This window comes from Brassica napus, chromosome A9 (genome assembly GCF_020379485.1).
Source record: "Brassica napus cultivar Da-Ae chromosome A9, Da-Ae, whole genome shotgun sequence".
Classification (NCBI taxonomy): domain Eukaryota; kingdom Viridiplantae; phylum Streptophyta; class Magnoliopsida; order Brassicales; family Brassicaceae; genus Brassica; species Brassica napus.
The window spans coordinates 16,396,516-16,420,855 of NC_063442.1; the positions used below are offsets into that span (position 1 = coordinate 16,396,516).

Genomic DNA, 24,340 nt, shown 5'->3' on the forward strand with positions numbered 1-24,340 from the left:
TATCACCATACAAATTATATGTGAGAAACATCACCACTATATAATATAAACAAACAAAAAAATATTCACAATCACACACGAAACCAATACCACAGAAACAAAAATATTTCATTTGTGAACGCACCTTCGGGCTACCTTCGCCAAGCCCGGCTGGAGCTAAAGTCCTCTCTGGGTGAGAAATTCCAAACATAGTAGGTGGCGCACCAGTTGTTAATGATGTTTTGGCAACATCACTATCTATAGCATAAATGTCCGAGTTATCTTTGGCTGGATCAGCATTAGCAGCTATGACAATAGGGGAAGAAGCCGAATCTGGAGCACCATTTTCTTTAACATCATCTGCCACGAACAGAAAACTAACTGAGACTGCCTGGAAGCTGAAAATCTCAATAATTTTTTTGTACAAGTGCATGTGGAAATCAATCAACGTAATCTACTGAAAACTAACTGCAGCTTTTCTGCTAAAGAGCCATTCACGCATTCCAAGTTGAGAGGAACAGGTTCCTTGTTAACCTAAGGGGTCGTCTGATACACAACACGCAAGTGACTTCCAAGATTCAAGAACTACATCTTAACAACCAAATAAAAGCGGGCCGATGAAGAATTTTATTTACAACTCCAACCACAGTACGAAGGTCCATACTTGAACAAATAATCTGAAAACATCATGCTTAAGCCGTTATGTATAATGATTGCAATGAAGGATGGGGAATTACCTTTCCCCTTATCCTGCGAAGAAAGTTCGTTTTGCTGATCGGGCTTCTTCTTATATTTCTCCAGTATGGCTTCCATTCGCTTCCTACTCTCCTCCTTGATTCTGTTTAGTTCTTCTTCTTCTTCCTCCGGAGATTTCCATATAACTCCTTCGTCATTATCATTTTGAGCATCCTCATTTCTGGACGTGATCGCAAAATAGTTAGGAGCCACACAATATAACAAAGCTTTATCATCTGTAATGAAATATTCACAAGGGTTAGGACTATTGAAAGAATACCTTTCCCGTGCCCACATCAACACTTTTATACTTCTCGTTATCAGTCTTGAGTTCTCTTCCTTTGTCCCTATCTTTGTCATTCTCCCTTTCCTTTTCTCTCTTCCTCTCTCTACTTTCATACCTTGTTCTATCTCTACTCTTACTCTTTCATTGTCTCTGTCTCGAACATAATCTTCTTCCTCTCCCTTCTCCTATCCCAATCACTGCTCCTACCTCGTCTTTCCCTTTCCCTTTCCCTTCTCCTATCCCTATCAATGCTACGCACCCGTTCATAGTCTTTCAGCCTTTCACGCTCAACCTCAATCATCCTCCTACTCTCTCGTTCTCTGTTCCGTCCTACGTTCACTGTCTCTCTCTCTCCGTTTACTTCTTTCTGAATCTTTATCTCGTATGCTTCCCTCCCGGACCATATCCCTCTCCTTACTTCTTTCTCTTTCCAAGATTTCTCGACCATATTGCCTGTCATCTTCCCCATATCGCCCACGTCGATAATAACTGTCCTCAGTTCTCCCTGCTTCAACTCTGTCATATAGATAATCCCTACTCGGATCATGATGTCTCCGTCTGACTGGAAACTCATCCGCCGCAACAAGCCTTGATCTTGACATTTCCCTCTCCCGATCATGTGACCTAGACCTACTCCGAGCACGGAGTTCGTTAGACTGCCTGCTGTTTGTCGGAGACCAGTTACTATTCTTACGCTTCTCCTCAGAGTTTTCCAAAGAAAGTGAGCTCCTCCCATTATCATCACTTCTCTTACCAACTCTGTCTGAAGGACCTCCATACTCTTTATACCACCTCTTGTCCTTCCTTTCAGATTCACGAGTTAGAACACCATTAGAAGTCTCGGCATTCCGAGCAACAGAAACCCCATCGACAGTCTGCAAGCACAGCCACAAGATTTTCGGAGAATTTATCAGAAAAAGAGATAAATGAGATACAAAACTCATGAGCATACATGACAAAAAAAAATGAAAAAAAAAAGCATCTACATAATCACGAAACCAGTTCTTACAAATCAAGGGAACGCCATCAGTCTCCATTGAACGCCTAGTGCAACTTCTTTCTTAGATATGCATTGAAACACTCACGTTATCTAAAGAGAATACTCTCAAAAACCAAAACTTTTATCATAAAGCGGAAATTTCAGCTTGATGTAAAGGCATAAATGATGTTTGGATACTGAGGTCTACTACAAGTTGCGTATGGATAAAAAACTCTGGTATCAATCAGATCATTCTTATCCCAGCATCCAAACAGAATTTCAGCCAAATAAACAGGAAATTTATGAGCAAAAAGACGTAAGAAGAGCGATTGGAACAGACCAGATCGTCGCCTTGAAATTCATCGGATTTGATTTCGCCTGATTCGCCGTCGGAATCTGGCGTCTTAACATTGGCGAGCCCTTCTTCATCTAGAATCTCCCCCTCCTCAACGTCATCCTCACCGCCGTGACTATCTCCAATCGGAGTAACATCCATCAGTTCCGTCTCATCGTCGCGCTTCTTATCACGGTGATGTCGGTGATGGCGCTTGTGGTGGTGCTTGTGATGACGGTGCTTGTGCCGCTTCGATGATTTATCGGCCTCGTCGGACGGTGAAGACGAACGGTGGTGCTTGCGGTGGTGAGATTCGATCTGCTTGTCGTTCTCCATCAGATCGTCGAAATTAGGGTTTGTGCTCGATAGGAATCAGTTGGTTTGTTTTCCCCTCTTTCTCCCTCGCTACGACTTGCGCGACTCGGGAATTAGTTCAGCTTGTTATCCACCATAAATGGTTTAATAAAACCCGAATTTTAAATTGAAATAAGCTGGTTTAATTTTCCGGTTACCAAATACCAATTGGTACAACGAGGCTTATTAGTTATTAACTTATTAATGAATACAACATGTAGGTGAAGGCGCTTAACGAACTCCGACCTCGTCTTCTCCGTCCACTTCACTCCTCTAAATCTCTCAGATCTCTCTCACTGTGATTTATCGAATAGCAACAATGGCGGCTTCTTCTTCGTTTTTATCAACAGCTTCGCTATCCAATCCCAAATCCACCATTTCATTCGCTTCCTCCGTCTCCCCTGCTCCCATCCCTTCCCTCCGCCGCGTCGTTTTCCGCTCTCCGTCTTCTCGCCGCCGAGTAATGACGATCCGATCCAAGATTCGCGAGATTTTCATGCCGGCGCTATCCTCCACCATGACGGAAGGCAAAATCGTCTCCTGGATCAAAACCGAAGGCGAGAAACTCGCTAAAGGAGAGAGTGTCGTCGTTGTTGAGTCCGATAAGGCCGATATGGACGTGGAAACCTTCTACGACGGTTATCTCGCCGCGATCGTCGTCGGAGAAGGAGAAACAGCTCCGGTAGGCGCTGCAATCGGATTGCTGGCGGAGACTGAGGCTGAAATCGAAGAAGCTAAGAACAAAGCCGCCTCGAAACCTTCCTCCTCCGCCGTTGTTCCATCTCCTCCTCCAGCTACTTCATCCCCCGCTCCGGCGATCGCTCAGCCTTCTCCGGCGGCAGCGGCGTCAGATGGTCCGAGGAAAACCGTAGCGACGCCGCATGCTAAGAAGCTCGCGAAGCAGCACAAAGTGGATATCGGATCCGTTGCTGGAACTGGACCATTCGGTAGGATCACGGCTTCCGACGTGGAGGCGGCGGCTGGTTTAGCTCCCACCGTGACACCACCGCCTCCTCCTCCTCCTCCTCCTGCAGCTGCACCAGCACCAACAGCTAAAGCTACCACCACTAGCTCGCCTCCTCTATTGCCTGACGCCAGCATCGTCCCCTTCACAGCAATGCAATCAGCAGTATCCAAAAACATGATTGAGAGTCTCTCCGTTCCAACGTTCCGTGTTGGTTACCCAGTGAACACTGATGCACTCGACGCACTCTACGAGAAGGTGATGAAAACGCATACACATTGTTCTAATACTCGTATCAGCAAATGTTAATCTCTTTTCTTTTCTTTTTTCAGGTGAAGCCAAAGGGTGTGACAATGACTGCTTTATTGGTTAAAGCTGCAGGGATGGCTCTTGCTCAGCATCCTGTGGTGAACGCTAGCTGCAAAGATGGGAAGAGTTTTAGTTACAATAGTAACATTAACGTTGCGGTTGCTGTTGCCATCAATGGCGGGTTGATTACGCCTGTTCTACAAGATGCTGATAAGGTAATCAATGCAGTGGAGAGATGTAGAAAGTAGGTAGCTTTGTGGTTGAACACGGTTTTTGTCTACGCTTACTGATTGGTGCGAGTCATGTTGGTTGTTTTTAGTTGGATTTGTACTTGTTATCTCAAAAATGGAAAGAGCTGGTGGGGAAAGCTAGAAGCAAGCAATTGCAACCTCATGAATACAACTCTGGTACTTTCTTCAATAGTAGCTGTTCATATGCTTTAATGAGAAGCGTGTATGTGCTGAGCTAAGGATGCATGTGTATTCAATGCAGGAACTTTCACTTTATCTAATCTCGGTATGTTTGGAGTGGATAGATTTGATGCTATTCTTCCTCCAGGACAGGTATATGAAATTTCAATGAGTCTCAACAAGATCAGGGATTACAACTCAGCCAACTTATCTTTGTTTATAACTCGAATCTCTAGGGTGCTATAATGGCGGTTGGAGCTTCGAAACCAACTCTAGTTGCTGATAAGGATGGGTTCTTCAGTGTGAAAAACAAAATGCTGGTAAGCCTGAATTTGACTTTGTTGGTTTCTATTAAGAATGTCAAGAATCTATCTGCCTCATGGGTTTGGTGAATAGAAATAAGCTTTGGCTTTTGTTGTGTGTTGCCAGGTGAATGTGACAGCAGATCATCGTATTGTCTACGGAGCTGATTTGGCTGCTTTCCTTCAAACCTTTGCAAAGATCGTTGAGAATCCAGATAGCTTGACCTTGTAGTACAAGTCAATGAGCCGTTTTTTTTCTCAAGTAAACAAAAAGAAGAAGTGTTTTGATTGTTAGGGCATCTCCATCCCCACTCTATTTTTTTCTCTAAAATGGAGTAAAAGTAAATATGGAGTAAAGAATGTTCCAACCCAACTCCATATCTCACTCCATAATGAAATTTACTCCATAAATGGAGTAATCTATTTTTTTTTTGTGCATCACTCCATTATGGAGTGGAAAATGGAGTAGGGTTGGAGCAATTTTACTCTATTTGCACTTTTACTTCATTTTAGAGGAAAAAATGGAGTTTTACATTGGAGATGCTCTTACACTGTTCTTAGTCCTGTTCTTTCTTTTGCAGATTGGTTCACTTGTATCTGTAGTTTTGGACCTGTGTTGTGTCTTGGTTTTTCCGGAGTAATCATTTTGGGTTTTACACAAATAATTTCAGCTTTGAAATGGTTTTCCCGGAATAATCATTTCAGTAGACGCCGCCCATTATCTATCATCAGTTCACCTCTGAAATTTATTAACATTATTCTAAAATCATCATTTATATATTATTGGCGTTTTTTCTGAAAAAAATTTATATATTGTCTGTGTTGCACATAATTGGGTCTTATTCTTCATTATATGATTGGGTTCTTCAAATGAAATTTTTGGCCGACAAAAATTTATCATTATATGACTAATCATTTTATTTTTACACCACGTAAGTCTCATTCTATAACTTTTCTAATCGATCAGAGAGCAGAATCTGAACTTGGATAATATCTTAGTACTTTTTTTAGAACCAGCTAATAAAAAAATATTTTAGTTAAATTGAAAATAGATTACTGGAACAATATTTTAGTTATGAAGAAGGATTACATTTTAACTGCTTCGGGTTCCGGTTGACAGTTAAGATCCAAACCCAAATTCCGTAGCCCGACCCGATTTATTCCATCTGATTCTTCATCTTGAACTTCGTTAGTATCCAATGAGCTCCTCAGGCCAAGACTCTGAATCCGTTTCCTCTTCTTAGAAGGTAACTCACGTTCAGCGTCACCGCCGTTAACTCTCGCCACGGTCCGTGTCGCCACGTGTAGTCTCCGTAATATCTTGAAAAACTCATCCACCTCTTCTTCCGTCACCGTACGTACAACTTCTGTTGACGATTTCCCTCTGTACTCATCACCACAAGCTTTACCGTTATCTTCTTCGCGGCGTTCCTCTTTCATCTCCGAGCTCATGTTAGGCACAAGAAACTGCAACGGCGTCGTACAGTTCAGACCGGAAAATATTTATTTTGCTGATATATTTGTTTTGCTAAACTATGAAGATACTCTTATAGGCCCGTCGGTGTTAACATTGAACGGTCGATATGGTCAACGGCAAAATAAAATGAACGGTACGGATTAATGAAGATTAATGATGACATCATTGTTGAGACGTTGAAGCATAAGCTCCATGACGTAGCCTGTAAATGGACTTGAATAATGGAAGTCATGTGGAACATTTGGTTCGGCTTATTTTTATAATAGAAGATCGTATCATTTTATAATATAAGACCAAGAACTTCTAGACAACATTAGAAAAGACCAAGCCCTTGTCAATTGTGATAGTGGTTAACGTGGAAAAAAGTACTTTTGCGAATATTTTATTCATGATGTCTTATTCGAATTTTATTTCAAAACAAAAACGCGTTATTTGCAATGGTTTTCCGAATAATATAAACAACTTAATGATGATATTGGTATTATCATTTTTAAAATCATGTTACTGGTTTATTCGGAACGTCTCCAAAAACACTCTTTATAAATTTTGCAAATTTTATATTTGAAGTTTAAAAGTGTTTCCGTCCAAAAACAAAACTTCAAAATTATTTATAATTTACACTATGCTCTTTATATTTTTTATAATTAATATAAATTCATAAAAAATTTGTAGATAACTAGCACATATATAAAAATATTATAGTAATATTAATTAGTAGAATTTTACACTAAAATATAAAATTATAAACAGATATTCATAATTAAATATTAAACAACAAGAAAAATATCACATTATTACATAAAATTATTTTATTAATTCTCTATTTTCGGTTATACAAAATTTGTTTGGACAATATTTTATAAATTCCAAAAACAATTACTAGACTATTAGTATTGTTGTAATATTAAAATTTGTGTAATAATTATGTCTTCATGTATATATCTTCTTAATTTGTTTATTAAGTTTCTTTTGTAATATTATTATTGTCTAATTCTTCTTTTAAAATATTATAAATCTTATTTTAATTTAAAAAAAAACTTTTATGTGTAAAATTCTAATTTATAAAAATAAATTTAAAATATTTAAAATATACAAAAGTTGTAAAGATTAAAACTATGAATGAGAAAATACTTAAGAATCATAAATGTGACGTATAATTAATTATAAGGACCAAGATGCAAATAAAAAGATGAAACTTCAAATTTAGAGTTTTGAGTAGTGATATTTGAAGTTTAACTTCTTAAAACTCTAAATTTGAAATCTTTTTTTGGAGAGCAAAAACTCTATATTTGAAGTTATAGAATTTCTTTTGAAGATGCTTAACATGACAAAAACAAATTTATGAATTGTTATAACTTGAGACTTATATGTATATACAACTAGGGGTTTACACGGGCTATGTCTAGAATTTTATAAAATATTTATTTTATTTGTATATAAATAAATATATTTTATAGATATATAGGATCTGATTATAAGTTTATAAATTTGAAAATAAATTTAAATTTTATTTTATTTTGTTATTGAGATTATATGTAGAATAATGAACAAAATTATTAAAACGTTAATTAAATTTTAGTTATAAGCTAAATATTTTTATTTTGTTCATTTAGTTTCTTTTTAGCAAATGTGTAATGTACAATATTTTGGTAGTTAGAATCACTGAATATCCAGTTTTCGGTACTCCAACCTAAGTATAAACCAATTCCTTAATTGATCAGAAGAAAAGAAAATGCAGTGATTGGAAATAAAGCAAGTCAAATACTGATCTAAAACGACAGAATGATATTGTTCTCTAAACCAATTGTTGAGAACCTATTATAAATGAACAATAAGACACAAAACAAACCAAACAACAAACTTTTTAATTAGTCAAAAACAACAACAAACTTTTGAAGCACACCACCACTCCAAAAATTATTTATTTTATGTTGTAATCGCACCGTGCGCGGGATGAACATGTATGAAAATTAGACTTGTTCAATCAGGATTTCAGTTTTTCCAGTTTTTCAGTATTCCAGTTTATAAAAATTAGCAGCTATATTGGAATCATATCTAACTTGATTGAGTTCGGTTTATATAATCGGTTTTTGGTTTATTTGGTTTTATACCAAAAACCCATAATTATATTTACCTTTTATAGATTGATAAAAAAAATATTTATCTTTTATAGAAATTTTTAGTTTATATGATTAGAAATCAAATTTTTAGAAACATAAATACAAACTCCTTAATCTAAAGTTTAAAATATAATATTTTATGTTTTATTTAAATATTAAAATAAAAGCAAGAAAAATAGTAATACCATATTATTATATAATTATATAATTATATTTTAGCACAAATATATAACATTAAAAATAATTTGTATTTACTTTGATAAAAATGAAAAAAACAAAATAACCTTTTTAAGACATGGCTTTTGCTTGTAAACTGAAACCCAAAGGAATAATTACAGCAGAGTAAAGTTGTCTATATTGCAGAGCTTCAATACACAAAACATAAACAAAAGGCCACCATGCATTCAGCCACACGACCGCTTCCACTGCTGAAAGTAGCTCTAACTTCAGGGCCGGCTCAAGTAATTTATGGGTCTTTGGGCAAAAAGAAATTTCAAAAAAAAAATTACATATACTTTATGGATAATTTAAAATTTTTGGGCCCCCTTTCTTAATTTTTTTCTTCAAAATCGGGCCCCATTTTAACACTAATTATGCAAAAAAAAAAGATTGGGCCCTGGGCCCACGCCCCCCTTGCCCTAGTACCTAAACCTGCCCTGACTAACTTCTACTGACCCAATCGGGGTTTGTTCCTATCAATACCCACATGAATCTTCAGTTTTCAAAACTCCAAAATGGCTCTTGAAGTGAGACTATAACCTGCGTTTTATGATACTCCATGACATAATAAGAGATCTCATCATGTGTAATCTAAATAGGCATGTTGATCATATCAAACAACAGTAAAACGCTTCAGAAGTAGTAATAAAACTGGTGCTAACCTCAACAGACTCAAGAAGTCCTTTATTGCGTTTGTACATGGTCAACAAGCTCATGGATAACACTATTATATACTTAAATATATTAGTTATTTTAAATTTTATATCTATTAGATATTTATTAATTAATATGAAAATATTTTGGATACAAAAAATATCTAAAACAGAATTATATACTTAAATATATTAATTATTTTAAATTTTATATCTATTAGATATTTATTTATACGAAAATATCTAAAATAATAAAATATGTTCAAAATATTTAAAAAATAAATTATTTTTCTCCATCTAAATATTTAAATTGAACTATTTTTATGTAAATTTAAGGATTTAGTCTTACATTATTCAATTTTTTATCTTTTATATTATTTTTACTTTCGGATTTTGAGGATTAAGTATATTTGGATTTTTGTTAAAACATTACATAAATATGTATATGAACTCGAACCTGACTCGAACCTGCAATGATCCAAACCAAATTCAAATTGAAATTTGTAAATATCTTAATCATATTAAAATTTTTAACTCTAAAAATTTGAAATCTGAATAGATCATCTTAATCCGAACGAATATCTGAATGTAATCATCTGAAAAAATTATACGACAAATATTTTATTACAATGTAAAATAAATAATTTAATCAATTACTGAGTTGTCAGATAAAGAAGTTTTCTAACAAGTCGCCGATATACCTCTGCGTTAGGTAAGAGCTCACCATCTTCTACAGATAGCTTAACACTGGGATCCATGGGAATTGAGGAAGGCTTACAGCCAAGTAGACCAGTGTCGGTCAATAAGTCAAGCACATATTTACGTTGACAGATGGAAATCCCTGAAGAAGACTGAGCGATTTCCAGACCAAGGAAGTATCTCAGAGTTCCTAAGTCACGTAGCTTAAAGGAGGCTTGAAGAGCTTCGTTAAGGAGCGCTGTGGCTTTGTCACAACATATGCGATGATGATATCATCAACGTAGACCAAGACTGCCATGTAAGTGTTCTCAGAGTGCTTGAGGAAAAGGGTATGATCACCGGAAGAAACAGTGAATCCCAACTGCAACAATGTCTCAGAAAACTTCAAGAACCATTGACGAGAGGCTTGTTTCAAACCATAAAGTGACTTCTTCAGCTTACATACAGCATTAGGAGGGAAAGATTCCCCCTGTCTAGGTGAGTATCCTGGTGGTAAGGACATGTAGATTTCCTCGTCTAAGTCACCGTTGAGAAAGGCATTTGAAATGTCAAGTTGAGACAGCGACCAGTTCTTTGCAGCAGCAACAGCGAGAAGCAACTTGACAGTAGAGAGCTTGGCTACGGGTGAAAAGGTTTCGACAGTCTATTCCTTCATGTTGTGTATAACCCTTAGCAACAAGTCTCGCTTTATATCTCTCTAGAGTACCATATGCATTCAGTTTGACCTTAAAAACCCATTTGCAACCAACAGCTCGTTTTCCTTCAGGTAAGGAACACACCAACCAAGTGTTGTTCTCCTCCAGAGCAGTGATTTCAACTCCCATAGCATCACACCATTCCTTTAACTTGCAAGCCTGAGCAAAATTACGAGGTTCAGGAATGCTATTAACGACATTGATGAAGATCTGATAAGGATCTGAAAGAGCTTCATAAGACAGGAAGTTTGAGATAGGATGTTCTGTACATGAAGTAACGGAGTTGCATTCATAATCTTGCAGGTAACGCGGAGGCTTAGACACTCTGCGTGTAGAGGGTTCTGTAGTTTCAATCACAGAAGGATCAGTTGAGGAAGACGGTACATCAGGAGAGACGTCTGCAACTGGTACATCAGTATACAAGTGAGGAAAGAACTTATCTTGGTCTGCAACAGGAGTAGACTGAAGGAACGGAAAGAGATTCTCATAGAAGACCACATTCCGAGAGATAAATATCTCATTACTCTGAACATCAAGAAGCTTGTACCCTTTATAGCCAGATGGGTATCCAAGGAAGACACAGGCTCGTGCTCTATCCTGGAACTTGTGACGGCCCTTAGGAGAAGTACTAGCATAGCAAAGGCATCCAAACGTTTTGAGATTGGAGTAATCAGGAGCCTTAGATGTGAGCATCTCAAAATGAGTATTATTTCCAATAACAAGAGAAGGTGTTCTGTTAATCAAGAAGGCAGCAGTGAGAACGCAGTCTCCCCAATGACTGAGAGGAACACCAGATTGGAAGAGAAGAGCTCTGGCTACGTTAAGAAGATGCTGATGCTTGCGCTCCACGATAGAGTTCTGTTTGGGAGTTTCTGGGCATGAGTGATAGGAAACAATGCCTTTCGCTTTGTAAAGAGCATCAAAACGTAACTCAGGGGTGTCATCAACACGAACCGACTTGATATGCGCATCATATTGTGTTTCAACCATTCGAATGAAGTCAGGGAAGATAGTCAAGACATCGCTCTTCTGTTTGAGGAGGTAAATCCAAGTGACGCGAGTATGATCGTCAACTATGGTGAGGAAATATTTATAACCTTCCTGTGAAGGTTCAGAGAACGGCCCCCAGACGTCAATGTGAAGTAGTTCAAATGGTTTAGAACACAGCTTAGGATGTAAATGGTAAGACAATTTCTTTTGTTTAGCACGATGACAGACTTCACAATGCATCAATCCTTTATTTGTTGTCTTTGAAAATCCAAGTACATCAGAGAGAAGTTCTATACGCTCAAAAGAACTGTGTCCAAAACGTTGGTGCCAAACGGAAGCATCTACAACATTATTAGTAAAGGAAAAAGAAGAAACAGAAGTTGCAGCACTTGTATCAGCAACATCCAGGACGTACATGTTCTCAATCTGTTTACTGCTTCCAATCATCGACCCCCTGATAGGATCCTGTATGGTAAAAGAACTAGAATCAAAGATCACTTGAGCGCCAATATCAGAAGTCAAACTGACACTCAGAAGATTGAGTCTGAATTGTGGAATAAACAGAACATTTTGCAGGGTCAAAGTAGTATCAATGATGATCTGACCGATACCACCAACCTTGAGTGTTGAACCATTTGGAAGATTCACAAAATGATTAACAGAAGTATCAAGGTTATGGAAAGCATCACGTTCGTGAGAAACGTGGTGAGTTGCACCAGAGTCTACGATCCATGTGTGCTTATCAGTGACACACTTAGTGACACTTAGAATTTTAATAAAGCTGAATGTGGAAGAGGAGAAAGATATACAAGAGTAGTCAGTGGGCTGAGACACAGAAGGAGAAGCAGCACCACGATCATGTTGAAGCTGAGAACTGAAGTAGGCAATAAAATTCTGAATTTGGTCCTTGTTCAGCTTGCCAACAAGATTATCAAGACCAAAAACAACTGAGGGTGAATCCTGAACGGCAACACTAGCTGCAACGATAGGAGCCTTTGGCTGAGAAGACCTATCAGTGTTTGATCTTCCTTTCTTCCAACCAACTAGATATCCATGGAGCTTGTAACAGTGATCAATGACATGACCAGTGTTTCCACAGTGAGCACAAACTGGGCCAGGTTTCCTCTGAAAAGCATTCACCGCGCCTTGTTGAGAAGCGTTTGAATCACCACCAAGTGAAGCAGCGGAGCAGAGTTAGAAGACACATGCAGCACAGTAGGCTGAGGTGTGCCATGACTAACTTGAAAGGCAGCGGGAGCGATGACAGAGTTGAACTGGCGTTGGCTATCATCTTGGTCTAAGATGTTACAAATCTCCGCAAGATCAGGAAGAAACTTTCTCATGAGAATCTGACTACGAATGATAGAATATTTCTCATTAAGACCAGCCAAAAACTTGATGGTTCTGCTTTGTTCAATCTTAGCTTTGGCTGCATGCTGGCTGAGACAACTCGCTGCACGCTGGCTGAGAAGAACAATCAGTCTTCTGAGGAACAAGAGCCTAGAACTCAAAGACGTGGTATCCGAAGAAGAAGAGCTTTCATTGATGATGAATCTTGATGGCTCTCTTGCAAGGGGAAACTCATGAAATAGTAACCTATTCTTAACATTTTGTTGGAGATTGAAAAATAATGTAAACAACAAACTGCAAAGTTCTTCAACATACATAAGAGAAAAAAAGGAAATGTAGATTAAGGAACGCTTCTCATAGACAAAGCTAAATTATCTCTGTAGCTTTACAACATTGAAGAGCTTGAAAATGAAGAAGTTTAAGCAGAAGCTGCAGGTTCTGAAGCAGCTGCTTCAGCTGCAGCAGCTCTCTTCTTAGCAAAGTATTCATCTGCTCGTGCTTGGTTCTTAGCAACAGATGGCTTCACCCATTTCTTTCTTCCGGGCAACACAGTGAGTGTACAACCTGAAGCTTCAAGCTTCTCCTTTGCTGATGTTGAGAACGCACGAGCTTTGAAATTGAGCTTCACGTTAAGTTCTCCAGTACCCAGAATCTGAAACCCAATACCAAACAAAAGCGTTTTAATAAAGAAGAAAGCAGTATATATTATTATTTTTTCTTTTCTATCGGGTAGACGAACCGAACCTTAAGAGGGAGTTTCCTTTCCCTCCCTGAAGGATTGATCAAACCCTTTTGCTTCAGTGTCTCTAGTGACACTTCATCTCCATCTTCAAACCCAGCTGTTTCAATGTCTTTGAGATTCACTGGTACGTACTTAGGTAATCCTGCACGCATACCTGTTCAAAGCAACGCAACTATTACATCAGGAAACAAGAAAGATCTCTCTCTATACACTAACTACAAACTTGAATTAGACAGAGCCTCTTCTAGTTGAGACATTTCATCGAACACTTAGTCTACACAAAAGTTCGATACTTTGACATATCAAAACAAAGGGAAAAACTTTTACCTCCGGCGATTCCTCTAAGTTTGGGAAGACGGCGATAAAGAGCGGTTTGTCCTCCTTCGAAACCTCTCATGATTCCAGGACCAGACCGTGACTTCTGACCTCTCATACCGAACCCACAGCTAGCTCCTTGCCCCGCGGAGATACCTCTACCTTTTCTCTTCGCCCTCTTTCTCGAACCAGGTTGGGGTCCGAGGTTATCGAGCCGAAACCTCTCTGAACTTACTGCTCCCGGCGAAGAAGAAGCAGCAGCCGTTTGGTTCATCACGACGAGAGGTCTCGCGATTTGCTGTTGTTTTCCAATTCTACGATTGTAGTGGAGGTTTAGAGAGAGGATCTGAGATGGGTTTGCTCCTAAGACGCTTACATTGCCCTTGAATGAAGAGGAAGGGAAGGAGAGACGGTGACATTGGCGGGAGAGGAGAGAGTTTGATGAGATAGAGAGAGGAACAGCCATGGAGGGCACAAGGATATGAAAAGCTTCAAGGATAAGATGCCGATAGATAGAGATCACTCTCGTGAGAAACTAGAATGAAACGGCGGCGTTTAAGGTTGGACACAATTGTTTACTGGGCTTTTCATACAATTTGGCCCATTTGATGTTTTATTGAAACTACAAGTGAATCTTCAATCAACCAACCCACTTCATTCCCTCAGACCTCAGTCATGTTTTTTTTGCTTTTTGTTTTATCAAAACCTCAGTCATGTAGAACATAAACATATTAACAAGTAATCAGTTTTCTTTACATAACAAGTAATTTGTTTATAAAAGATTTCTATGTTTATACATACAACACCTTATATAGTTTTAGTTTGGAAAATTCTTTGTATTAGTAAACATTTAACAACATTAGATACATCAATCAAAGGATTAATTAAGTAAAAAAGCAATAAACGTTAGAGTTACAGTTAATTTTTTTTTTGTCAACTTGAAAGTCACAGTTTAATAATTTGTAAAAATCGGTGTTTTCAACTAAACCAAAACAAAACATATTCCTGCAAAATCCTACTATGATTTGACAGAAACAGTATCTGATTAAATATCAAGATCGATTTCGTTGGCTACTTGATAGATATTTTCTCCCATCTTTTGTTTGTTAATAATAACTAGAAATATATCATTGCTAGTTCCCAATTATATTGCAATGAATGAATAATAACATTAAGAAGTACAATTAAGCAAGTAGCCGTTGTAAGTGCATTTCCACATAAGACTAGCCGTTACGCTCCTTTTATATCTTCTTTTTTCGAGTTACATTCTTTTAAATCAAAAACCCTAAGCGACGCTTCCCAATTTCATTTGCTTTCAAATCACAAAATCGTTTTCTGAATCGCATCAATGGCTTCCAAAACAGCAGCTGCTAAAGACATCATCACACTGCACGGATCTGCCGCCATCGTCAGCGAGTTCTTCTGTTACGCTGCCAATAGGTGAGAGAGCATATCAATCGATTTCAATTTTCAATTTTGGGGATTTTTATCCGAAGTTAAAAAATGAAATTGAATCGATTTTGTGTATAGTATACTGTACAATAGAGCAGTATACCCAGAGGAAAGCTTTGCGAAAGTGAAGAAGTATGGTCTTCCCATGTTGCTTACGCAAGACGAATCCGTCAAATCATTCTTGTCCAATCTCACTTCTCAGATCTCCGGTAAAAATTAAAGATTCTTTCTTTCTTGTGTTTGAGTATTGAGAGAGGTTAATAGAGGCTGATTTTGTTTTGTGGTGTTATAAAGAGTGGCTCGAAGCTGGGAAGTTGCAGAGAGTGGTGTTGGTGATAATGAGTAAAGCTACTGGTGAAGTCTTGGAGAGGTGGAACTTCCGTATTGAGACTGATTCTGAAGTTGTTGAGAAAGGGTTAGTTCTTTTTTTTGTTGATACTGTTTTTGAAATTTTGTTTTCGGAATATGAATCTTGATTTTTTTTTTGGTTTTTTTCAGTGTGTCGAGGGAGAAGAGTGATAAGGAGATCATGAGGGAGATCCAAGCTATCATGAGACAGGTTGCTTCCAGCATTACTTACTTGCCTTGTCTTGATGAACCTTGTAAGTGAACCACCAAACTCTTAGAAACCAAAGTGATCATTTGTGTGTGTCTATTTGATTTTCTCATTGTGATTGTGTATGTCTAGGTGTGTTTGATGTATTGGCGTATACGGACACGGATGTAGCTGTTCCATTCACATGGGTCGAAAGCGATCCGAAGTTGATTGCTAATCCACAGATGGTTAAGCTACACGCTTTTGATACCAAGGTAAAGAACAAGAAGTAGGAAACCTGACTACGTTCACTTTGAAATGTTTACTAACCACCGCATTGGTTTTTGTTCTGCTTCTTTGCAGATTCACAAAGTGGACACCCTCGTCTCATACAAGAACGACGAATGGGATGAAGAAGAGTAGTAGCACCAAGTCTCTTGCTCTGCTCTGCTCTGCTCAGCCAGCGTTTTCCTTTTCTCATGTTCTTGAATGTCAAAGTGAATCCTTTATTCACCTATGTTGTTTCCTGTTTTTCTTCTTTCCGGATTGTTTCGAGAATAATAAACCTTTGTTGTTGAATAGTTATCAGCTTTCTCATTGTCTCTGTCCCTTCTTGCATTAAACATTATGTTTACAAAAGAAACAAAACATATCCTTGAATAATTCTTCTAGCTTTTCGTTAGTGGTTGTTCCCTCATCTCATCCCTTGGTACAAGACACCAGGTTGAAAATTACAAAAAAAAAGACACCAGGTTGAAGATCACCAGTATTGTCTATGTTCCGAACCATACTATTTATCTCCCATGATGTTGGAGATGGAGTGTTAATAGAAATCAATCAGAACGAGTCTTGTCTGAAACAAACATGTTTTTACTTTTTGCTCATCTTCGCTTAAAGAAAAAAAGCAATTGGAAAAAAGTCTCATACAAAGATTAGAGGATGAAAATTATACAAACAATCCTGTTAACTCAGCATAGCTTAGTATTTACCTTGTTTACTGGGCTGCATGAACAGAAAATAATCCAAAGTCAACATTTTTTTATTTTATTTTATAACAAATAGATGTCTTAATCCAAAACGACAATTGTTCAACAAAGAGGAAAACGAACATATTTATTGCACGAAAATAGTTTCTAGACAGTTGAAAACGATCTCCATTGAGCACAGATCACACCTGATAGAAAAAAAAACACCGTCCTGGAGTCAGTATCATGTTTGAGAAGCACGTCTAAGAGACCAGAGATCATATCTATGGATATATGCAAATTTACCTTCATTTAAATGGAGTTTATGATGACTGTCAAGAATGCAGACTAACCATGTTCTTCAAAACATATTAGGGCAAATGATCTTCTGGTTCTTAATCTAACATGTAGAACTCATTGTTTCCCTTTTATGGCTTCAACAATCCCAAACTCTTCTTCTGCAATTCTCCAAATCCAAACTCCAACCCACTAAAGCAGATGACAAATCAAACTAAAGAGACTCTTTCTTGGCTTTTCCTTTTATCCTGAACTTTTCTCAAAACCAATTTAGCCACACTCATCAAGATGGCAGACGCCAACCTTGTTCTTCATCACACTAACTACCTCTTTCCAACTTATAGCAGAGTTGGAAAGACTCTTCTCTAAGTCTCCACTCCAACTCCCAACTGCAACCCACAAACGCTGATGACGAACCACACTACTGAGACTCTTCCTTTATCCGGAACTTTTCTCAAAAACTAACTCAGCCACATCATCAATATAGCAGACACCGACCTGTTCCTCACACTACTATACCTCTTTCCAACTTATAGCAGTGTCGGAAAGAGTCTTCTCGTGTTCTTCTCTGAGTCTCCAACCCACAAAAGCAGATGACAAATCACACTACTGCCACTCTTTCTTGGCTTTTCCTTTTACATAATCTTTTTTCTTTACCCTGAAGTTTCTCAAAACCAATTAAGCCCCACTCATCAAGATAGCATACGCCGACCTTGTCCTTCATCACACTACTCTTACTTCTTTCTTTCTAACTTATAGTAGAGTAAGAAAGACCCATCTCGTGTTCTTAACTCCAACCCACAAAAGCAGACGACAAATCAATGCTTTTCCTTTTTACATAATCTTTTTTCTTTATCCTGACCTTTCTCAAAACCAATTAAGCCCCACTCATCAAGATAGCATACACCAACCTTGTCCTTCATCACATTACAACACCTCTTTCTAACTTACCCATCTCGCGTAGTCTTTCTAACTTAATCTCTCTAACTATGCCATGACAAACTCTTCTTGTCTACTCTTCACCCACCAAAACTACTCTGCTTCTTACTTCCATATTCCTATTCGATGATTCTTTTCTTTTAATTCTGACTTTCCACAATCCAAAATAAACATATTAATATATGTACAGACACCTACATCTGATACTATGGCACCTACATCCATGGGCAGCAGACACATTCCCACAAACTACACCACACTCATGAAGAGCTGAGCCATTCAATCCAGAGTGACAAGAAACGCTCAGATGGAATTTTCCACCTCGAGAGGTAACTTAGGGGACTGCTTCGAACAATCAGCGCACAAAAACTCCAGACAGAACGTTTCTTCGTATTCACTGTCATTGATGCACCGACCACACTGAAAACACCTCTGTATGCAAAGAGAACAAGCACGACATTCCTCCTTCCCTTTACAATCTTCTGCTGGACAGTCATACACAAGCCTAGCGTTCTGACATTTTGGGCACATCTCAATATCCAGCACCCTGTCATCATCATCGCAGGACACACATGAGGAGTCTCCTCTATGGTAAAAACGCGGCTTCGGTATAGACTGCTCCACATTGTTGTCAACGTCTAACAAGCCAAACAATTCATCGTAGTGATCTTTAGTAACTCCAAAGATGCCACCGATCTCTAACTGCTTCACTTGAGGCTTTCCCGCAGAGTTCAGATCTCTCAAGATGCTCAAAACGCCATCGATAGTGATCCTTGTGCATCCAGACACGCCAAGCTGCCAATCACAAAACAATATTAGGCTTAAATAATATATAAAAAAGCTTACAGATTTGGCTAATACTCGCCTTAACTACTTGTGGGTTACGCTCCAAGATCTGCTTAAGAGAATCATCTGTAATTCTCGAGCAATCCACGAGCCTCAAACACTGCATAGTGCCCTGAGCCCGCTCGGTTAACTGCAGGAGAGCCTCATCAGTGATCTTCTCACTCAACGGCTGACAAATGTGGATATGTTTCCACAGAAGCAAGTCATCACAGACGGTCGTGTGCAGAGACTTGCAAACCATACTCGCTGAAAGAAGATCCTTCACTCCCAAGCGATAAAGACAAAAACCAAACGCTGGATGAACCTGTGCATTCTCATTGGTGGTGCAGCGACCACTGCTTTCTCCAACCTCATCCACACTACTAGTGGATAAGAAAGCACCATTAGTGTACACATTTCTCTCTGGAAACTCCTGAAACCGCATTGCATTGTTCCAAATGAAACTCAACCCGGCAAAGAGCTGGTGGCTCCCATCACCAACCCAAATCTCATCTCTCCCATACCGGCTACAATCAACCTCCAGATCCTCAAGCCATCCAGTGATAGCGGTGAAAGTATTGTTGATATCCATTCCAAACGGATCAGAGGGCAAAACATCAAGTATGTCAACAGAAGCTGAATCTCCATACCCATTGGCTATCTTCATTGATTCATCAGATAGATGGGAAGAAAAGTGTCTACGTGAAAAATTCAACGCCATTCCTAAAAGCCTACACTTGAAAAAACCTAAAATCACTTTGTACAGAGAATACCTAAAAAGGTAGAAACCAAGATCAGATCCGGACAATGATAGATCTACGGAGAAAGGAGACTCTTTGATTTCAGAAAAAAAATAATAGGCACTGAAAATTTTCAGAGCTTCCTTTGTTTTAGAAAGTAATAAGAAATCGAAACTGAAATGGGATAAAGACGAAGACTTTCTTATCAGATTGAGTAAATTGGAGAAACCCTTTTTTGCCCACGAAGAACTAAACCAAACCCTCGCTGCGAAATGAACAAAGATCTTCTTTTTTTTTTGACTGGGGAAATCTCAAAAACTTTCGAATTGGGAATGTAAACGACGAAGCAAGTTTCTTCCTTCTTGGTTAAGGGAATGAAAGAGAGTTAGAGAGAGAAATGGGTTGGTGAAATTGGTCGAGCGAGAGAAAACGACGGGAAATTTTGTGCGAGAGAAATCTCCGGTGGAGATGATTTTACGAGGGAGCAAAGGGATTATAAGTCTAGGGTAACGGTGAAATCGTCAAAGACTTTAGGGAGATGGACACGTGTCAGTTGTTTAGTCATCTGTAATTCTGACTCGCTGTTTGATTTGTCTGACAAATTTTGGATATCTGATTTACTACTAACATTATCTCAACTTTAAATATGGTTAATAAGTAGTAACGAATTTGGCAGGCAGCAAACACCTTTTTGTTTTTTAGCTTAACTTTTGTAATTAATATAGTTTTTCTTTGTTGGAGTCCTGTTACAAGAAAAGAAGAAAGAAAAAATGTTTAAGCAGATACTTGGGAAGCTTCCTAAGAAACCTTCTTCTGCTAAGTTTTGGGACAATGGTGAATCCCAAGCTCCAGATAACAGCCATCATCAAGGTGATGATGAAGTTAGAAGCCAAAGTTCATCAAATGGAGATTGTGTTTCTGTTGAGGTATTGCCAAGGTTGAAAGATGTTTCCATCTCAGAGAAGCTTAGATTATGCTGTGTAGTGTTTGATTTCGCCGCGGAGCCTCAAGTTAACCTGAAGGAGAAAGAGATCAAAAGGCAAACACTTCTTGAATATGTTATCTCTTCAGGGAATGCGAAGTTCCCTGAATCAGTTATTCAAGAAGCTGTGGAGATCGTTTCGGCTAATCTCTTCTTCTTTTTTTTGTTTGGGCAACCTCTTTAGTAGTAGTAATACTCACCAACAATGGAAGAAGAACAAAACACATGCAGGATTGGATTTGGAAGAAGCAGAAGAAGGATCTTTGAACCCTTCTTGGCCTCACTTGCAGACTGTTTACGAGTTCCTTCTAAGACTCGCGTTGCATCTCCCAACACAGACGCCAAGATATCCAAGAAATACATCGATCCCACATTCGTTCTCAATCTATTGCATTTGTTCGATTCCGAAGATCAGAAGGAGAGAGAGAGTTTCTCAAAACAATAGTTCAAAGAAATCATGTTCTTGAATGAATTGGAGGAGATCTTGGAAGCTACTCAAGTAACCGAGTTTGAACGGTGTATGGTTCCGCTCTTTCGCCAAATTGCTCAGTGCTTGAGCAGCTATTACTTTCAGGTCCAAGTTAGTTTCACTTACCGTTTTTTGTAACTGTTACATGAATCTTACTGCTTGTGTGTGTTTATGTAGCGGAACGGGCTCTATACTTATGGAACAATGATCATGTCAGTGACTTGGTGAGACAGAACAGTAGAATCATTTTACCGATAGTGTTTCCGGCTCTAGAGAAAAACGGTAGTAGCCATTGGAATCAGACTGTTAAGAACTTGACTGAGAACGTTCTTAAGGTTTTATCTGATACAAATCCAGAATGTTCGCGCAAGTTTCAAGAAGATCAGCAAAATGAAGAGGATACCAAGAAGAAGAATGGAGAAACCTGGAGACAGCAAGAGGAGATTGTTATCAAATGGCTAAGTAATAGTTTTTTTTTGCACTTTTTGATTTTTTTTTTTTTTTTTGCTGGTCTTTACGCCTGAAAGGTAGTATACAGTTTGAGAGATGTTAGCCAAGATGTTTGTCCTCTTTCAGTTCTTGATTTGTCTGTCTGTATACTTCTGTTCGTGTAAACATAAGACACAAATTTTATATTGTCTGAAAGTCATTTAGTTTACTCTAATATTATATGATTTATGATGATCTCACTCTGGAAAACAATTTTGTTTTTTAGTGTACAGAGGATCTATTGGCATTTTCCTGCAAGAATCTTTGGCTTATGTCTGTTAAAACTGTCTGTTACAAAAGGTTTCTTCTTCTTCTTCATCTAACAACAACACCTAAAACAGAAACCAAAAGAAACAGCGATGACTCTTGCTCGGTCTTTCATCAGAAGTTTTCACCAGAAAAGTCTCACAACAAGAGTTGAAGTGATCTCCAGAGACATCATCAAACCATCATCTCCAACTCCAAACCATTTAAAGAACTTCAAACTCTCTCTTCTAGAACAGCTCGGTCCAACGATCTTCGGCCCCATGTTGTTCTTCTACTCAGCTAACTACAGAATCAAACAAACTGAACAGCTGCTGAACCTCAAGAAGTCCTTATCCGAAACCTTAACTCACTTCTACCCTCTCTCTGGGCGGCTCAACGGCAACACAAGCATCAACTGCAACGACTCGGGCGCCGACTTCCTTGAAGCACAAGTTAACTCCCCGCTTTCAAACCTCCTACAAGAGCCTTCTTCGGAGATGTTAGAACAGCTGATTCCAACATCAGTTGATTCAATAGAAGCAAGAACCAAATTGCTTCTCGCTCAAGCAACGTTCTTTAAATGCGGAGGCATGGCTATAGGAGTCTGCGTCTCTCACAAACTCGCCGACGCAACTTCCGTGGGCTTATTCATGAAGAGCTGGTCTGCAATCACTTCCCAAGGATCGATCAAAACCGTTGGATCCCCTGTTTTCGACACTCTCAAGATCTTCCCACCTGGTAACTTCTCAGAGACTTCCCCTGCTCCGGTCGTTGAGCCGGAAATCAAGATGAACCAGACTCTCTCGAAGAGATTCGTCTTCGATTCTTCGAGCATCGAAGCTCTGCAAGCGAAAGCTTCGAGCTTTGAAGTTACTCAACCCACAAGAGTCGAAGCTGTTTCAGCTTTTATATGGAAACTTGCGATGAAAGCAACAAGAACGGTTTCAAGAACCTCGAAACCGTCGATCCTCGCGAACTCCGCTAGCTTACGCTCTCGCGTCTCTCCTCCGTTCACGAAGAACTCGATCGGGAACCTCGTGAGCTACTTTGCGGCGAAAGCAGAGGAAGGAGAGAAACAGAGAAAGCTTCAGACTTTGGTCGCGGAGATACGAAGAGCGAAACAGAGGTTTCGAGATGACCACATACCAAAGCTTGTCGGAAACGGAGACGCGACGGAGGTCATCTGTAACTACCAGAAAGAAGCGGGGAATATGATCGCGAGCGGAGGTTTTGATTTCTACATCTTGACGAGCGCGTGTCGGTTCGGTTTGTATGAAATTGATTTCGGTTGGGGTAAACCGGTTTGGTTTGCGTTTCCTTCAGTTAGACAGAAGAACATTGTGGCGCTTGTTGACACGAAAGAAGGCGGTGGGATTGAAGCGTGGGTGAATTTGAATGAGCAAGAGATGAAGCTTTTTGAAGAAGATAGAGAGTTGCTTGATTTTGCTTCTGTGAATCCTAGTGTGATCCAGCCTTTTCTCCATGTTCTCTGATTATGAGTCCGGTTTAGTGATGTAAACCGGATTTCTTTTGTTGAATTGGTTATGTACTGAGGTTTTGGATGTTCAATTCTAGCCGAAGTAATTAAATGTATAAAATTAAAATAATGTTTTTTTGACAAAATGTCAAACCATGTACAATATTAGATTTTCTACTATAGTGAAAACTGTCTTCCCAATAATCAAATCTGTTTTTAATTGGTGTTAACTGTTAAGTATAATGATAAATGATGCTTAATTAATTAATTTGTTGGTATAAATTATTATTATTTTAATTTAAACTAGATTTTGACCCGCGTTTCGAAAACACGGGTTTTATGGGTTATATACGAAGTTAGATATGAGATAGTATTTTGAGTATATTGTGTATTATTATGTTATAAAGTCGTATTATATTGAATACAAAAATTTGTTTAAAATTATATAACTTATGAATAAGTTTATTTGAGATTTTTTATATACACTCTTAGGTAACTCTTTCTTAAGTACGAAAATTTTATCCAAATTTGATAAACAAACCAAACCAATACGAAATAAAGGTTGAGGTTCGGGATTAGGGAAAAAATACCTATTAGATTTTTTTGGACCTGCGGATCTCTGTTGGACCTTTGGGTACTCAAAGTACCTCGAATGTTTTGTTCATATTATGTATATTTGAATAATTTATATATGTTCTCAGTATAAAAATATTATTGTAAATTTTGGATTCGCGTTTTCTGTTATAGTTTCAGGTTTTGGGTAAAATTTTAAATTTTAAAACTATATTTAAAATATTGGATATTTTTGGTTCTCGAGTAACATTTTGGTCTTTTAGATATTTAGTTATTTCTGGTATTTGTTTGATTTTGGGTATTTTTGTGTTCTGATTTTTTGGCTTTTCAGATTCTTTAGATTTTTTTTGTCTTAAATACTCGAACCGAGCTAGACTCATTACGTAGCCAAATTACATAGTAAATTTTACAAATACTTGAATCATTAACTCAAACTGAC

The 24,340-nt window shown here is 38.3% G+C and overlaps 6 protein-coding genes and 1 pseudogene across 7 annotated transcripts; 3 read left to right on the forward strand and 4 right to left on the reverse strand.

Moving 5' to 3' along the window:
- Positions 1-30: 30 nt before the first annotated feature.
- LOC125575668 lies at positions 31-2,761 on the reverse strand (annotated as a pseudogene).
- A 113-nt stretch (positions 2,762-2,874) lies between these two features.
- On the forward strand, positions 2,875-5,430 carry LOC111213384 (dihydrolipoyllysine-residue acetyltransferase component 4 of pyruvate dehydrogenase complex, chloroplastic-like). 2 transcript variants are annotated; one of them, XR_007316397.1, is made up of 7 exons: positions 2,875-3,889; positions 3,964-4,155; positions 4,260-4,347; positions 4,433-4,503; positions 4,587-4,670; positions 4,780-4,943; positions 5,199-5,430. XR_007316397.1 is itself a non-coding variant. In XM_022715131.2 (6 exons), the coding sequence occupies exons 1-6, from the start codon at positions 2,987-2,989 to the stop codon at positions 4,882-4,884; spliced, it is 1,443 nt and encodes a 480-aa protein (XP_022570852.1). In that variant the 5' UTR covers positions 2,875-2,986; the 3' UTR covers positions 4,885-5,430. The 2 variants fall into 2 exon arrangements, 1 of the variants encoding a protein (XP_022570852.1); XM_022715131.2 differs by having other exon boundaries at positions 4,780-5,430.
- Positions 5,431-5,630: 200 nt separating this feature from the next.
- On the reverse strand, positions 5,631-6,469 carry LOC111200987 (protein NIM1-INTERACTING 2-like). The gene has a single exon (XM_022692730.2). It carries the CDS (start codon positions 6,102-6,104, stop codon positions 5,739-5,741), a length of 366 nt encoding a protein of 121 aa, XP_022548451.1. The 5' UTR covers positions 6,105-6,469; the 3' UTR covers positions 5,631-5,738.
- A 6,620-nt stretch (positions 6,470-13,089) lies between these two features.
- Positions 13,090-14,436, reverse strand: LOC106415661 (50S ribosomal protein L15, chloroplastic). The gene is made up of 3 exons (XM_048740742.1): positions 13,925-14,436; positions 13,600-13,751; positions 13,090-13,507 (listed from the first exon to the last, which is right to left on the reverse strand). Exons 1-3 carry the CDS (start codon positions 14,376-14,378, stop codon positions 13,274-13,276), a joined length of 840 nt encoding a protein of 279 aa, XP_048596699.1. The 5' UTR covers positions 14,379-14,436; the 3' UTR covers positions 13,090-13,273.
- A 707-nt stretch (positions 14,437-15,143) lies between these two features.
- LOC106413887 (mitotic spindle checkpoint protein MAD2) lies at positions 15,144-16,496 on the forward strand. Its single transcript, XM_013854623.3, has 6 exons — positions 15,144-15,352; positions 15,443-15,573; positions 15,659-15,779; positions 15,863-15,966; positions 16,053-16,174; positions 16,263-16,496. The coding sequence occupies exons 1-6, from the start codon at positions 15,261-15,263 to the stop codon at positions 16,320-16,322; spliced, it is 630 nt and encodes a 209-aa protein (XP_013710077.1). The 5' UTR covers positions 15,144-15,260; the 3' UTR covers positions 16,323-16,496.
- Positions 16,497-16,917: 421 nt separating this feature from the next.
- LOC106415874 (F-box protein SKIP14) lies at positions 16,918-20,124 on the reverse strand. Its single transcript, XM_013856687.3, has 3 exons — positions 18,966-20,124; positions 17,171-18,895; positions 16,918-17,073 (listed from the first exon to the last, which is right to left on the reverse strand). The coding sequence occupies exons 1-2, from the start codon at positions 19,644-19,646 to the stop codon at positions 18,404-18,406; spliced, it is 1,173 nt and encodes a 390-aa protein (XP_013712141.1). The 5' UTR covers positions 19,647-20,124; the 3' UTR covers positions 16,918-17,073; positions 17,171-18,403.
- Positions 20,125-20,357: 233 nt separating this feature from the next.
- LOC106414135 (stemmadenine O-acetyltransferase-like) lies at positions 20,358-23,569 on the forward strand. Its single transcript, XM_022691760.2, has one exon. The coding sequence runs from the start codon at positions 21,965-21,967 to the stop codon at positions 23,342-23,344; it is 1,380 nt and encodes a 459-aa protein (XP_022547481.2). The 5' UTR covers positions 20,358-21,964; the 3' UTR covers positions 23,345-23,569.
- Positions 23,570-24,340: the final 771 nt, after the last annotated feature.

What these genes read in the sequence shown, in the direction of transcription:
- LOC106414135 (XM_022691760.2), top strand. Translation starts at nt 21,965, where the DNA reads ATGACTCTTGCTCGGTCTTTCATCAGAAGTTTTCACCAGAAAAGTCTC.
- LOC111200987 (XM_022692730.2), bottom strand. Translation starts at nt 6,104, where the DNA reads ATGAGCTCGGAGATGAAAGAGGAACGCCGCGAAGAAGATAACGGTAAA.
- LOC106413887 (XM_013854623.3), top strand. Translation starts at nt 15,261, where the DNA reads ATGGCTTCCAAAACAGCAGCTGCTAAAGACATCATCACACTGCACGGA. An exon ending in TCTCACTTCTCAGATCTCCG is followed by an intron (nt 15,574 to 15,658) that starts GTAAAAATTAAA and finishes GGTGTTATAAAG; the next exon opens with AGTGGCTCGAAGCTGGGAAG. An exon ending in TCTGAAGTTGTTGAGAAAGG is followed by an intron (nt 15,780 to 15,862) that starts GTTAGTTCTTTT and finishes GGTTTTTTTCAG; the next exon opens with TGTGTCGAGGGAGAAGAGTG.
- LOC111213384 (XM_022715131.2), top strand. Translation starts at nt 2,987, where the DNA reads ATGGCGGCTTCTTCTTCGTTTTTATCAACAGCTTCGCTATCCAATCCC. An exon ending in TTCTACAAGATGCTGATAAG is followed by an intron (nt 4,156 to 4,259) that starts GTAATCAATGCA and finishes GGTTGTTTTTAG; the next exon opens with TTGGATTTGTACTTGTTATC. An exon ending in CTATTCTTCCTCCAGGACAG is followed by an intron (nt 4,504 to 4,586) that starts GTATATGAAATT and finishes TCGAATCTCTAG; the next exon opens with GGTGCTATAATGGCGGTTGG.
- LOC106415874 (XM_013856687.3), bottom strand. Translation starts at nt 19,646, where the DNA reads ATGGCGTTGAATTTTTCACGTAGACACTTTTCTTCCCATCTATCTGAT. An exon ending in GTAACCCACAAGTAGTTAAG is followed by an intron (nt 18,896 to 18,965) that starts GCGAGTATTAGC and finishes TGTGATTGGCAG; the next exon opens with CTTGGCGTGTCTGGATGCAC.
- LOC106415661 (XM_048740742.1), bottom strand. Translation starts at nt 14,378, where the DNA reads ATGGCTGTTCCTCTCTCTATCTCATCAAACTCTCTCCTCTCCCGCCAA. An exon ending in ACTTAGAGGAATCGCCGGAG is followed by an intron (nt 13,752 to 13,924) that starts GTAAAAGTTTTT and finishes TGCTTTGAACAG; the next exon opens with GTATGCGTGCAGGATTACCT. An exon ending in AAAGGAAACTCCCTCTTAAG is followed by an intron (nt 13,508 to 13,599) that starts GTTCGGTTCGTC and finishes ATTGGGTTTCAG; the next exon opens with ATTCTGGGTACTGGAGAACT.